The sequence below is a fragment of the Venturia canescens genome, chromosome 6 (assembly GCF_019457755.1).
Source record: "Venturia canescens isolate UGA chromosome 6, ASM1945775v1, whole genome shotgun sequence".
Taxonomy (NCBI): Eukaryota; Metazoa; Arthropoda; class Insecta; order Hymenoptera; family Ichneumonidae; genus Venturia; species Venturia canescens.
Genome location: NC_057426.1, coordinates 7,057,137 through 7,072,853, shown reverse-complemented (window position 1 = coordinate 7,072,853; position 15,717 = coordinate 7,057,137). Strand labels below are relative to the sequence as shown.

At 40.8% G+C, this 15,717-nt stretch overlaps 1 protein-coding gene across 6 annotated transcripts in view; it reads left to right on the top strand.

Annotated features, from left to right (window-relative positions):
- Positions 1-15,717, top strand: part of LOC122412549 (uncharacterized) — a 47,586-nt gene that overhangs the window by 17,590 nt on the left and 14,279 nt on the right. The window contains exons 1-2 of one of the 6 annotated variants that reach the window (XM_043422178.1): positions 1,867-1,992; positions 3,739-5,677. The exons of 3 other annotated variants lie outside the window; for them this stretch is intronic. In XM_043422178.1, the coding sequence (XP_043278113.1) occupies positions 5,640-5,677 (38 nt within the window). In that variant the 5' untranslated portion in view covers positions 1,867-1,992; positions 3,739-5,639. Of the gene's footprint in view, positions 1-1,866; positions 1,993-2,149; positions 5,678-15,717 lie in introns of those variants that run through there. 2 more of the 6 variants (XM_043422177.1, XM_043422175.1) reach the window with 2 other exon arrangements.

Below are 15,717 nucleotides of genomic sequence, written 5' to 3'. Positions count from 1 at the left end.
GAATACCAGAGACGCAGCGCCAGAAACAGAGGGAAAACAGGATTTTGAACTCTGTTGGAATCTGAGGCGACGAATCATCGTAATAATAACTTTATGCAGGCCTGCTGAGAAGCATTGTTCGCGTACCAATTTCTTGTATTCGAGACAATTTGGAGTAAATTTCGATCGACGATGCTGGGCTCGTTGTCATCGTGTGTAGGATACGAATTATTGAAAAATTCTGATCTTTATTTACCATAATTGCAAAAAATGACGAATTTATTTTAAAGAAAATCGGAATAATTACTGAAACGAGGAACAGTAATGGGGCTATTGAGCAACCCTCGTTAGAGGGAAGTGAAAGACTCGCTGGAGAGATTGAACAAGTTAATCGTGATTGACAGAGATTGCTGAAGAAGAGAGAATGAAGAAAGGCATGGAAGAAAGAAAATTGGGACATAAAACTCTGCTAACAGGGTGCTCATTACTCTTTAATTATTCCTTCCTTTCTGGGGACGGTACACAAATTATTTGATGTACTTGTTACTATAATTTTGCATCTGCAACGACATTTGACGTCTTAATAACACATCGAGAAAATCGTCTCCCCTTCGACTTTCTGATTTAAGAATTTGATGGAAAAGTTTTAAAAAATGGCATTTGCCTACATTGACAGTACTTTTCTGTGCTTTCTTCTACCTCAAATGTCTCTGCTTCTGAAAGTATTTCAGAAACAAAATATTTCGAAGCGAGTAATCATAAGAAGTAACGAAATGCAAAGCAGTTTTGGATTGTAATTTTATAGAGAAAATTAGTTTGTCGAGAAAATTGAAAAAATTAATTTGTCGATTCGGCAATGTTTTCTATCGAATCAACGAATTTTCAGCGTCATTGTTGACGTTTGTGTCCAGCGTGCTTGTATTTTAATTCTGTTGCTGGGCCAATATCGTTTATGTTCGTCGTTACTTCAGCCTTCGAGATGTGCTTATTCACCAAAACTGTTGTTGATGCAACAAAATGATTTCATCGTAGTGAGAAATATCAATCTGAGTCAGCCAATCGCGTGTTTGAATCAACCAGCAAACATTTTGTTCAATCAACGAATTTATTTGCTTAATAAACGAATCTAGCCCCATCTCAAGTGAGTACAAATCAGATTCGAAACGTCAGAAGATATGAAAAGTTGGGGAACAGAAATGTCACAGATTTTCGAATAAAGATTATATATGAGAGCGAAGCAGTTCTGCAGTGAAAATGTGTCTTCGCATACTTCGTAAAAAAAATCGCAAAATAAATTGAGATTCCAAGTAATTTTTTTCTGCACAATGAATCGATTCGTTCATTAACAAAAATAGTTATTCTTCACAAAACTCGCTTGCACTCACTTCTAAGGGTGTAAATAGCCACGACGTATATTGAGTAACGGAAAATGATTGATAATACTGATCTGTACACATAAATTAGGAATAAGGAGTAATAAAGAGAATTTCGAATGATTTATTTAACGAATAAAATCAGAATAAATCAAGATTAAAGTGTATTACATAACTGTCGGAACAGCAACGTCGATCTTTTTATCGTGTCTCGCGGTCATGCTTGAACGTGTATCCAAGAATTAAAACGACCTAAACACCTGTAAGATCGTTCGCATGGACCGCAGGATTAAGGCCTATGAGGAAGGTGGGCGTGGACGCAGAGACGGGAGCGATCGCTAATCGCTAATAATGAATTATAATATGTGTCTGCCTGTGCATACCGATTGGAGACTCTCGCGAGCGTCGCGAGGTCACGTTCGGGAAGAGCCACGGGCCCCCGCGGATGGGCGGGGGTGACTGCGAGGGAGGCGAACGTATATCCGCGTGTGCCGAGTTTACGTCGTCGCAGTGCGATACGGTCGATAGCGAAGTAGTCAAGTCTCCTCTGCTGCGCGATACGTGCGAAATACTGTGCAAAGTAGACTGGGAATGCCGGGTCACGAAATGACAGAATTTCAATCATTCCACTTGCCTCAAAGTACTTTTTGCTTCTTTCATTAACAATTATCGTTGCTTTCTCATTCGGAGCTCTCAGAACGCTTTGTTCGTCGGTCATGGAAACTATTTTTAGAAGACACACTTCCAAATGTTGCTGAGCATGTGTGTGAATGTGCGCGAACGATGAAAAAAACATCGTCGTCACTCAAAACCTTTTTATTTCGTTTGATTTATTTTCAAACTCATTATTCTGCTGTTTTCTCAGCTTATTTGGCCATTTTAGAGATTACTGAGAATAATAAATGACCTTAATACTCGTGTCATTGTGTGATCGACTCGAGAAAAGGGGAGCACGACGTTTGACTTGGACACGATCAGAATATTGACGAAGTCCACGTTTCCAAAGTTCTTCGTTCCTGACGAATCAAAATATTCGTGACTTCGATTTCTGACGTCGTAAAGCCATCGAATCTGCACGTTCATCTTAACGTTCTTCTGCCTCCTTGTACCGTGCCTCTTCCGGGGAGTGTCTCATCGACCCTTCGTTCATCCTTTCATCGCTCCTCGTGTGTTGTCTATTTTGGTTTTCTTAATAGAGGAAGTTCTCGTCAAAAATCCACTCTTTTCCTGACGTATTTTTTTCTCGACTTCTCGATCTTTCCAAGACTGGAAATAACGTTTAAGTGTATATGATTCTTTGTTTATACTTTTCAACAATGAGAGTAAACCCTTGAATATCAAATTTCTCGTTTTTCAGAATAGTTTCAATAAAATTTCATTTGCAGTCGCAGTGACGTCTTGAAAGCCTTATCTCCGTTCATTTTACTGGCAAATTATCTCTTTTCAAGTCACGTAGCGGTAGCTTGATAACAGATATTTCGAGGTCACTTTTTGTTACAGTGATTTACCCAAAGAAACAATCGATTCGTCGAGATTCGTACGAAAATGAGCCCTTTTGACGAAATTATTCTCGTTTCCTTAGCGTGAAAAACGAACTTTCCGAATTTACAGAAATTCTGTCAACCTCGAAAAAAAATGAGCAACAAACATCCTCGAATTCTGCACTTCCGATGCAGCGCCGAGAATTATTTCTTCTGACGAAAAAAAGGAAGTAACATTTCTTGTTTCTCTCTTCTCGACTTATTCTCGTCTTTCACTTGTTTCGGAAATGCAGCTTTAAGAATGTAACACACCTCCACCGGCACCCCCCAAGGGCCGGCCGGCATAGAACGCGCGCGCATTCAAACGATTCGGTGAAACTGGCCACCCTCTTTCGCGGGAGCGGGATATAGCGTGTACTCGCAACTTGATTTGCTTGAACAGCACTCGTTCGCCTGTGTGTCTTTACAGTCACTAGTGCTCGGCTCTCATTCCTCGTTGGGATATCGTCGCGACGAGACCGCTTCGCGTTATAGAATTTCGTGTGTTTATACTTGCGTACGTGTTATCGGGTATTTTAACATAAATTGTTCGATTTTCGAGCAGTTTTATCGAGGACGGTGTAAGCGTTGGGGAGTCGACGTTCAATTTTATTTGAATAAACGAAATTTTCGAATCCGGTACGATTTTTAATCGTCGTAACTGAAAATAAAGCGAGGGTGACAGTGGATAAAGTCGTCGATGATCAGACTAGGAGCGAATAATTTCCAAGCCTCGTTCATTCGAGAGCGGTAAAACCGAACGTTTTCGTTCCGATGAATTCGAAATATTGAAAGAGTATTTGGACTTTGGCATATCTTCGCCGGATCGATATTCACGTCGCATTTTTTTTTGTACTCATTGGTAGCTACAGAACGCTCGCTCGTATAGAGAACAGAGAAACGATGAAAGAAAAATATTGCCACGTCGTGCTTACCGAGGCGTTGTTATTCCCGGGACGAAACACCTGGCTTAATGTGTACAAAAGACTGTAAAATCGAGTGAAAAAAAGGCTTCGTTCGAGTTTGTATTCAATGTGCGCCGAGCGGTTGGATGTACTCGAATAAAATAAGAGTGCGAGAACAATAAGGAACGATTGATTACATTGCAAAGTTCGATTAATTCGAAAATGTAGAAAGGAGTTGAGATCGATGAACTACTTACGATGAAAATAAACAGAGATCGTTAAATCGGCTCGTTCGATCGATTTCTCACTCTGGTTCGCCCAACGATTCCATCATTGTTTTTTGCTCATCCTGTGAGAATAGATCGTCGAAAGAACCAGGCCAATCCGTCAATTGATTCGTTGGATCAAACGCTATCAAATAATCGATTTTTTCTTCCAATCGAACCTTGAAACGAGTCAAAGTGCCCCGAAGAGATCAATGGAGCGATCGTGAAGAATGACTAGCGCTTACTCTTTGCCCTCCCGATTATCTCGGTAATTGCTCTCCTTTTCTCGGGTCAGTGATTAATCCAATTAGAGAGGAATCGTAGAGAGGAAAACATTCAAGGGAGATCGGAGAACTGCGAACGAAACAGTAAAGAGAGTCGATCGATCTTGCCGGATCGATGATCAATGGAACTGAAGAAATAATTGAAAAATTACCAAGTGCGAGCACGTCCTTGCAACAATAAAACGTGCGAATTAGTCGGCGATTGGCACAAAAAATCGAAGCATTGTATGACATTGTGAGTTAAACAGTGCGGTCGGTGTCCCAGCTTGAAAAATTTGAATCTCGCGAGAGCAAGAAATCGATAAAACTATTGAAAAAAATATCTCCGAGATTTGATTTGTCAGGAAAGTTAAAATCGAGTCGAAAGTCAAGCATAATTATTCTAACAAACGAGGAGAATCGTCGACGATGACTGAGCCTCGTCCAACGACCTCGATCTTGAGCCCGGACAGCGGTAGCTCTTCTTCGACGCGCCCCAAGTCACAAACGCGACCGTGAGGAATTTCTGCCCGAGGAGTTCGTGTGCTCGAGCTCGCGAGGCTTCCTTCGCCCTTCACGAGGTTACGCGAGTCTTTTACGCTGACCCTAAGACACGAGCTTGGACTGGCAAAGAGACAGAGAACGAAGATAAGAGAGAAATAACGGTGCACGCCATCGTATTGCGAGCGCCCTCTCGGGCTTGCTACGTTTCATTCAACCCTCGGAGTGTTGTGATTACACACGTGTAGAAACACGCGGCTGAGAAACTTCGAACTGTTTTTGTTTTACACTGACTTCCCAACGGAGGTTTAACTGACGTAGAATTTTTTGAAAAGTTCGCCTCAAAAGAGCCGACATAGATTCACGAAACAAGGCCCGGCTACCGAAGTACCGGGTGCGATAAAAAAATATTTACTCTGAATATAAGAGAGAACGGAAAGCTACGACAGTGAGCGGCGCCAGTCCGATCGCCACTTCATCGATCTTCAGCAACCCATGTATAATGTTCTGTTCTACGACCTCATACGTTCGATACTAAAAGCTTTTGAAGGGGATGCTCTATTCGGACAGTGCGACGCGTAGATCGTGTTATTCGCTTCTTCTTATTTTGCACTTGCCCGTTTTGAAGGAGGGTGGGGTTCCGAAGAGCACGTAACAGCTTAAGGGTCGTAGTAGACGCGAGTGAGCATCGAGGAAAGAAGAGGGCTGAAGATTACAGAGACGCCGAACGCGCGCTCTCGCTCGTCGTCGTCGTCACGCAGTCGGAATTGCAGCGGGGGAGAACAAGAACAAAATCGATCACTCCGGCTATACCGCAACGCGAAAAAGTGCAATGACCTCCAAACCTCAAGGAAGAACTTACTCAGTGAGGTAAGACGAGTGAAATAAATAACGAGAGAAATAATGGGGATTTCGAGTGAAACTTTTTGATTAACATTGATTTTTTACGACGTTGAAGATGAACAGCGTCAAGCAGACTGCGGACTCGGCTCTTTCTATTGAAATTTAGATTCATCGAATACGTTTAACGAACAACAAAAACGCGTTTCCTGATAGTCAGCTCAAAATAATGGACGAAAAAGCTTTCAGTTTCTAATAATTTTTTGATAGCTTCGATTTTAATTGTTTTGTGTAAAAAAAATTGTATTATTCGTTAATTAGACTTTGGATAAACTCTCAATTAAAAATGAACGCAACCCTGGTTTGGCGGATCAACTTCTCACAGTCTGAGATGAAAATAATAGTGTTTTGTGGGGAGAATTAAAATCGCGATTTCACTGGGGAACTACTGGGATTTGGCACGGTTATTATTTCTCGGTTTACTGTTAAAAAACAGCGATTTTACTGGAATGTAAGAATGTACGGTTCGAGAGGATTTTTAAAGGGGCTATCTCTAAAGCACATAATTTAATGATATTATGCCTGAATCTGTCGAGTCACGCAGGCAGGAAGGAAGGGCCAGAAGGAAAATAGTATAGAGTTTGGGAATGAGAAAAAGAAAAAGAGAATGAGAAATACGTGAGATTTGAAGGGATATGTGAGAAGTGCGTGAGCGAAAGGGAAAGAGTGACGTGTCAGTCTCGCAGACAGAAAATAACTCGACTCTCACGGAGACGCGTGTGCTCACTCGGATTCTTATTTTTCTCGAGCCTGCGTGTACACGCCGTCTGCCAGACTTCTCCGCATCTCACTTTTCTTCTCTTTTCTTCTTTCGCTCATTTCATCCTATTTCTCCATCGGTTTTCTTCAAGGTAAACCGTATGGGGAACTTATGAACGGGCGAGACTACACGCTGGAGCCCTGCGATTGTTCCTATGCTCATGATTCGCCATCAGAAATTCAAAGAAAAACACAAAAATTCCAGGTTTTGAAAATATACTGCAAATTATTGACAAAAGCTCACTTTACCTCGGACTAAGAGGGAAATTTTTCGTGTGTGATTTTCTCACAATTGTTTATTACGTCCAATAAGATTTGTAGAATACAATTCCGACAGCGAGAACAGATCAAGGAATCGTTAATTTTTTAACAAGGATATTTCCACACACCCCACTGCAGGAGACAACGAAAATCTCTTTTGTGCAAGTGAAATAATTGCCAAAATTGCCTCCTCGAAAATCGAAAGATGTTTGAATTCACCGGATCCTGGCAGTCCAACTTTATTCAATTGCAAAATGTAATTGTACCACAAAATAGGACAATTTTTTCGTATCAGTCAAATTGACTAAGAATCATGGATTTTTATCGAATCAGGTTAAAATTCGAAGCGAGTAGCCTCCGAGTCTCGGAGCTAGAGAAGAATCAAGAATTTCTCTTGGCACTGGACTGAGAAAATTCCAATAGAGATGTAAATGTGTACACACGGAACGACGCCCTGCGGTTCTCTCCCGAGCGGATCGATAGGGATGATGGTTACAGCGTGGCGACGTGAAGCCACCCCTGCGCGGGAGAAAATCTCTCCCAGGGGGACGCTCAAGGGGCAGCACAATCGATAAATCACGTAAAATTTGGCACGCAGCTATTCCACCGCTGTACTTATTCTTAGTAACGTTGATTAACGAATCTTGGGTAGAATCTTTGTAGGCGGAAGACAATTTTGTTAAGAGGAGCTCGCGGAATCGATGACTATAAATGTAGCATTTATAAGAGTTTCGCATTTAGTGTTTGCTCATTAAACGTCAGAGAATCGTCACGATGAAAAATTGCATGGATCGTTATTCCAAATTGCTACTCGCCTGACGAGAGAGTTTCTCTAATTCCAGTAGCTTGATAGCCTCGCGATACGAGAAGAGGGAAGCATCGTGCTCATTGTTATGGATGTATCTCGCTTCCACGTGCACAAAATCATTTTCGTAATCGCACATGAGTCATTTATCGATCGAAACTAGAGCCGTGCGAAAAATTACGGAGTCACGACGATCTGTAATTACTTTTATCCGACACCCACATAATTGTTGCCCGATTGAAAATGAGATGCAGAAACAATGGGTGCGTCGATTTTTAATTAAAATCACACTCAGTGCCAGGAAAATATGATTTTTTCAGTGATTTTCGAGGTGAAGTTTGCTCGATTTGTAACGCGATAACATTATAAATCGTAGTTGAGTCATCGAGGAACTCTCGCGAGCCGGAAATGTGGTACATCGTGATACTCATCTCGTCTAGTTTTATGGAGGCCAACACATATTCGATTCGCTCGTAATCTACCGTTACCTTGGCACTTTTCGATCGAGTTAGTTCCATTTAAGTTTCTGTCAGTCATTGAATCTAAGTGTACGAAGATCCTACCGATGCAACGAGCATGTTAAATATTTCAGTGTTAAAGGCCTGTTTTTCGATGAACATTTTATACCGAAAAGATTTGAATTTGGTCGGTGACACAGAAAATTCCAGTGAGAAAAAATCGAAGAAAAAAATGCGTTTATTCCATATTTTCGGTTTTTTTTTCAAATCTCATTTTGCTCTCAACGCGTTGCATTCTGCTCGTAAGCTAAACATCGCCTCATCAGTTATTTTTTTGTTCAATCGACCAAGAGGAAAAACCGTTCACCTCGAACTCTCATGACTTGCTTGTGTCGTGTGTATTAAATCTTGCGTAATTCGTCAGTGTCGTCAATGGAAAATACTTGAACCTGACCGAGGTGCTTCCCTGGGGGATTATGCGCTATGAAAAGAACCCGAATCAGTGTCTCCGCAGACGACGTTCTCATGTGCACTCGGCGTCGTCTCCTTCGCCAATTTTTTACGACGTATTCGCTAAAAACTTGGAATTTAATCGAATTCACGGTTTCGTAAAAGAAAATTTATCATTTTAATTTTTTGTTAAAATCTAATAGAAGCTGGAGCAAACAAAAATAACGTTGATTCATGAGGGAGCGACATTCAACTGTAACCTTTGCCATTAATTAAAAACGAACCTGTCCATCGTTTCTTGCTCGGTTTATCCCACGTGCAAAAACCAAGTTTGCTTGCATTGAATAGATTTTTAAGGATTCGTAGAGTCGTTTTTCTGTCCGCTTTAATAGCACTGTCGTCGTTATAATGTTTCCTTTCTCTTACTCTTCTCCCTCTCTTTTTAAACGACTCGAGCTCGTAGCGTTGAATTGATCCAAGATCCATAGATCCTGGCAAAGAGCAGGTGCTCCGCAGTTCAGGACATACTCGTTTGTACAATCGCGACCAAAACTCGAGCTGCTTTCGATGCTCCTTTTCCCTAGAATTATTTCACTTTGCAAATTTGATCGTGTCAAAAATCGAAGCACCGTTTCTTAGCGTCGTTTTATCACGTTTGAATATTTCTTTATTGTACAAATTATTTTTCATGAAAATGTAACTGCCAGAAGGTTTCTGAGGTCGTACCGTAGAAATGAATTCTTCCATGAGCTTCTGTCTTCGATGTGTCCTTGCGGTAGTTCATTAAACAAACTATCAACGTTCATGGAACTCTGAAACTTTGGTACGAACAACTTTTGGATTTGCCTGTCCCTTCAGCCTAAAAGCTAAACATCCTTAAACACTCGATACTTCAGTAAACACCGATTGTATCCACCTTTCACCACATCTTTCCACCATCGTCACGAAGAGATATCAAATCCTTCTCCTCTTTAGGCTTAACCGCAATTTAAATATCAGTAACATCGATAAATTGTGGAGTTTCACTAAAGTTCCACTGGAAGGAGTTATTATCAGTCCACGTACAATGTTGCCTTTCCGTAATTCATTATCCAACAGAGTATGAATCTGGTTTAATGTACATTCATACTTTGTTTCGTTTACAGGGAATCCACGAAGAAAAAATCAATCGAATTCAGTTCGATCGTAAACCATTTTTTTCTCTTTTTATAAAATTGTTTAGAGAGATTTCTGATTTGGGAGTGTACAAATTTGATAATTATAAATGTCATTTTGCTTCAGCCAATTTAAACAATACTAATTCAGGCTCGTACCATAAAATTTCAACTCATTATACACGAACTTTAAGATTCGAACGATTTTTTTGTGAAAATGAGAAGATTAGCTGATAAGGAAACTACGCAGTTATTGAATATTTGAAAAAACATGGGCCTCGCAGAGGCATTATTTTTCTGGCCTGAAAATACTTTGCACGAACACACAGATGAAAAGTATTTATCAGTTTGATGATTCCGTAGATGTAAATGCCAACGCCGAATGGATTCAACATGTTTCCTCGATTCTCCATATTGATAAGAAAACGAACTTTTGATAGAGCCGTTTAACGAAAGAATGAAACCAGCAAAACGTTTGCTCAGCTCCGAGATTAAAGCAGAGGCAGAAAAGTTCCGTAAACAGAATGGAAAAAATGCTTGGTATTTGTTTGTCGGTATTTCACGTGTGCGGCGTAATTCTACGCCCTTGATTCACCTGCGGTAAGCTAAAACACGGTTGAGTCATTAGCGTGGATGATTGTACTAACGTGTGAGGCGAAAAAAGCAACGTATTTGTGGTGATACGAGCGTTGATACAGCCACAAAAATTCAAATAAAAACCCGAATTATTTATGTTGCGGTGCGGCAATGCAGCAGTAAATTCCATTTTAATTATCTCTCCGAGCTCGATCTTGGTACTTTCCAAACTGATTAGACAAAAGTACCAACTCGCTAGCCTACGATCCTTTCTCTATTTCTCCGAGCACTTCATTATCATTATTCGTAGAAATTTATCGTGAAATAATGATGAAAATCATATCATTTGGTACGTCGGCAATTTTGTGCTGCTCTAGCAAAAAACTTTGTCGATTTTCCTCTTTTGAGCTGACGTTCCAGGAAGCCTCGGTTATAATTGGTCGAATTGGGCCCCATGACAGATAAAAATGTCGTTACTGTCGAAACGATTTTACAAAATGCTGTCATATGCCAGTTATTTTCAGAACAAGCTACCATTCGTCACGCGACTCGTCCTATTGACCCCGGTTTCGGTCAACGCATAACGAGGATCCTCATTTTTTTTTTTAGAACGACATCTGAACCTCGTAACGATCCATCTTCCGTTATCTTTTAACGTTGACGTTAAAGAACAGCATGCCGATGTCAACACATGTCATTAGCAAAGAGTTGCCTGTTTTTTGTTAACAGTATTTCTTGAACTGAGAACAGTTGGCTCATCGTTGTTGTATATCCACAATTTGTGCTCTTGAGATCGCGAAATTTTAATCCACCGTAGTTTCGTTCTCCGCACGGTGTTCCTTGGAATAACAGAAGTCATAAAACGTGTCCATGACTTCCTCCCGACCACGGTCGCTCAGCGAAGCGTGAACCGTTCATTGTCACTTGTTTTGTCTTTATTTTTTTATCCCTAGAAACTTCTGGCGACAAGACGTCTCGAAAATGGAGTTCGCACAGTCTTTGGTGGATTAAATTCGATCACAACGGCCTTTGGCGATAGAGGAAATTCCAAAAACGTCTGCACAGTTACGGCGCCACAAACGCACTTACAAATTTCAATTTTTCCATGTTTATGTTAGTAAAATGATCAACGAAAAATTCTCTTTGACTTTCCCAATCGATGCCTCGTTCACTGCCACGGTTAAATGGTCATTCGTGACGAAAAATACCAACACAAAAATTCATCATAATCGAGATACAGTTCGATTCGCCAATCTACTTTCCCTGCATTTTTTGATATTATCGAAATTACATTTCCCCGTCTCAATTTGGTGCCCGATCGAGTCACTGGTAACAGCGTGGTTTGGTGACAGGTAGGAAGAGTCCTGTTAGCGGTGGAATAGTTTCGGAAGCGCTAAAAAACAAAGCAATTTACCGCCTCCGAAACGTCGTCTCGGATCCTCGAATTTGTTTCGCACTTAATTAAATTCTCTGTCCCTTTTTTTCGTCTTATACTTTTATCCGGTCATTCATCAGTTCGCATTTATAATACAAGAGGAATTAACATTTTGAAAGCAATTTAAGGGGTATGTGAAAACGTACTGAAATGGGAAGTGCTCCGCACGAAAACAAAACCTTACACTGGAAGCATTCATTCTCGCGATATACACCGCAGAACAAGCGAATGCATTTAAAAGAGGAGTGTTTTCTAGACGAGAGATTTCTTTTCGAAGCACCTTGTTGAGCCAAGAATATATTAGTCGACAATGCCTCGCCGCATATAAACCGTGAGGTTATGTAATCGCAAGAGAGCCTCCCGTCGGTGCCGCTCACTAATTATCGGTCATTAGAACAGCCAGTAGCCCATAGATTCGTATGTATGTACGTGTATGTGTAATGCACGTTGGTACAGATAACGTCATGGATTGCATCAGCAATCGACAGTTTTAGTCTTCACCCAATACGTTTCGAGATGCATCGATCAACACCGCGCCTTCGTCGATGAAATTTCAATCAAAATTACATTACGCGTCAATTTTTGTACAATCTCATTGAATTTCATCCTGAGGAGAATAAATTTAATTTGAATTTATACTAAAGACGAAACCAAGGACTTGTAGAGCTCGAAATATGACGCTGAACTTTTCAACGTTGGAGTCCAAAGAAATGATCTAAAAAAAGTCTCCAGTAATTCCAGTAATTCTCGATTTCTGCTATGTAGCTAATTTGCAATTCTCGAAATAAAAAATTGGTGAACTTTCAGAGAGGTCTCGAAATTGTATTTATACGAAATTCCTCATCAAATATTTCACTTTTTCCACATTTCCATCATTGTTTCGTCCCCACATAGTCACTCGACTCAAACTTCCTCAATGAAAAACTGCACGATTGGGTGGCAGTCATTTTAAAAGTGAGGCGCTATCGGCCATGAAGATTTGTTTATCTCGAAACTTCTTTACTGAGTGATTGATACGAGGACGATCCGAGGCGAAGCATTTGATCAGAATTTCCTACAGTCATGCAATTATTCATTTGAGATGCATTATTATACTCGAAACTGTTTTGAGCTTTCAGTCAGTCGAATTCTTGTAGACACAGTAGTTTGCTTTTGACTGATTTATCTACTCCGGCAAGTTCGTTTTTGCCTTATGTCTGGACAGGATGTTGTCAAATTTGGGTGACGCTCCCAAAAACATCGGCCTGTTTATTCAAGAGTTCTTTCCATTCGCTCTCGCCTCGTGCGATTCTTCTTCGTTCGGAGCGTAATAAATTATTCTCGAGTTCTAAATCCACGGCCTTCAAGTAGACAATCTTATTTTTCATTTTGAGAAAAATAAACGAAACCCAAAGAAAATTACGACTTGGAGTTTCGAATGAAACGCCACAGCGCTGAATGCTCGAGGATTCGGGAGACAAAGAATTTTGAAAGCGTAATATTGTCGAAGAAAAAAAACCGATTGGTAACACCACACGGTAAAGTGAATTGAAGGCAGTGCCGTCGAGTCGAATACATTATGAAACCTTTTCTCACTCTTTTTGTTCTCGCCTCACGTCAATAAAACGTAAAGTACGCGATGACGAACCATCCACGCCGCAGAGCACGCCTGAAATTTATGGTGACGACTCGTTATCGTCACATTTATTATTCTCTACATTTTTATTATATCTTGATACAAGAATAAGTTGAATTTTCGAGAAACGAGATAGCGGATATCGCTTTATACAGTCGGAAATTATAATTTCAAAGGAATTTTCGACTCACGTTTTCGGACTGTAAATTCTGAAAATTTTGGAACCCTGATGACGCAATGGTCGATTTAAAGAGAATTTAAAAACCAAAATGCTCTGAGTCAGGAAATAATAAGAATTTACAAAAATCTTCGTTATTCAAATGCATCGTTGAAAATCGAGTATCGCTCGCGATCTGCGGATAGAAATAATGACATAAAAAGAGTGCGGTCAAAACGCTCGAGTGTCACGGCTACCCGATGATAGACGCCATCCCGAAACGCGTTTGTCGTGACTATTACGTCAGTCTCATGCGCGTCCTTTCTGATATCCTCATTACATAATTATATTGAACGAGGTGCTCGCTGGACGTAACTCTAGCTGAAAAAGCGCCGCGACACCTCGCCTTTTATTTCTCTTATTTCTCCTTCAAATATCCTCCTCGCCACTCGTCTTTTCACCCATGTGTATTGCATATCGAAATAAACTGCACCGACAAAACGCATTTTTCACGACCTCGCGACGTATTGAGTTACGGATACGTTCCGCGAGGACGCGAATCAATCATTCCGTGCGATAACGAAGCCCCCGAAGACGAGGCGGATGCAGTATATTTTTCTCAGCTTTTCTCACATTGGCAAATTCAATTTTACGGAATCTCAAAAGTATATTCGATCTTGAATGAATTAATTCAAATTTTTCTGTCGCTTCAACCTTTACTGCTTCTTCGCCGCTACAAAATATTTCTCAATTCGGATCAAGGCTTGAAATTAGTTGAGAAAAAATTCATCGCGACGCGTGTCCAGACAGAGAATCCATTGACAAACGATTCTGTTTCTGCACATAAGTGGTTTGAAACCTGAGAAACTGACAGGAAACAATTTCCGTGGAAGTGGCCAGAAAACTGATTGAAAAATTATTTATAAATAGAAAAAATGATGAGAAAGTTGAAAAGGTTCAATTTCGGCTCTTATTTTTCATCCGGATTACTCGAAACAGTAATTGACTGCAGTACAAAATACGAACTCAATCATTTTATTCGTAACTCAAAAATAACAAAAAAAACAAACAAAATTGGAGTCTCCACTCCTTAGATTGCTGAAAAAATCGAGTTACGTGTTCAGTGCCTTTGGAGGAAAAATTCTTCGAGAATTCCCATCTTACATAAAGTTTCACGAGGTTTTTTTGCGGAGATATAGTTCCTTCTATCAAGAGGGCGGAAAGCGAGTCGAGTTCTCAGTGCTCGGTGCGCGCTTCGATAATAATTGAGAAGCCCTCCAAGCTGGAGTATTACATTTTTATTCTTGCATGGCCTAGCAGCAGCAGCAGTTCAACGATTCGAAGTGAAATGTATGGAAACCGGCTACAAAATGGTCCAATGATGAAATAAAATGAAAGAAGATGAGAGGACGGAGATTTCATCACCATTATGTACATCACGCTCGAATGATGCCGAGTCATCGGTCAATTGATCGAAAGAATCGGTAGCTCTCGACCAGGATATGAAAGAAACTAAACTTTTTAATTCTTCGTCCAATATTCTGTGTTTTATTTCACAGAATCCGGGATAGTGGTCCAATTTTTTGCCAACGTTTTCCCGCAGGCACAATTGCGAATTGACACGCGTTGCGAAGAATCTGCCTCGCACGTGCTCAGGGCATTGAATGTGCGCCGACACGCCACGGTCGCTATATGTAGACTGACACGTACACGGGGCTGATAGTGATCGAAAAGGTGCGTACGTCACGTGGGTAACGATTCAGGTTATTTTTTCCTGGCTCAGAGTGCGTACGCATTTCTAGTTGAACATTCCACGTCGAATTGATTGAAGAGTTATTTCATGATTTTTTCCACGCATTGTTTTACGGTCGTTCAAAAATACGGTCCGTGGGGTGCGCGATGCTTTGAGATTGAAAGACCTAATAAAGGGACTGGGAGCATTGACGAAAGTTGCTCACCTATCAGGCGTTCCGCCCCCGGACAACTTTATTCTTTCTCATACGCAGTAATTTGAAGTGTAAATTGGCTCCTTTCCATTCCACAATATGAGGGAAAAAAACACGTTGTAGCGGCATCCCGAAAAGCAGGAAATGGAAGTAGGACACTTTTTGGAAGACTGCACACAACGTAACGCGGGGACAAAAAAATTGGAATGGAAAGGGTCAGAAACAGGTCGAATTGATGAGGATTGCCTCAACTATGGAAGCCCGGGATTCTCATAAGAGTTCCTCCCTTCCCTTCCCCCGTGGTTTTGTGTATGTGTGGGTTCCAGAGCACCGATTCCGGTCAGACGAGATAGCGGTACATCGAGAGCTCTCCGAAGGAGGCTCACTCGGATCT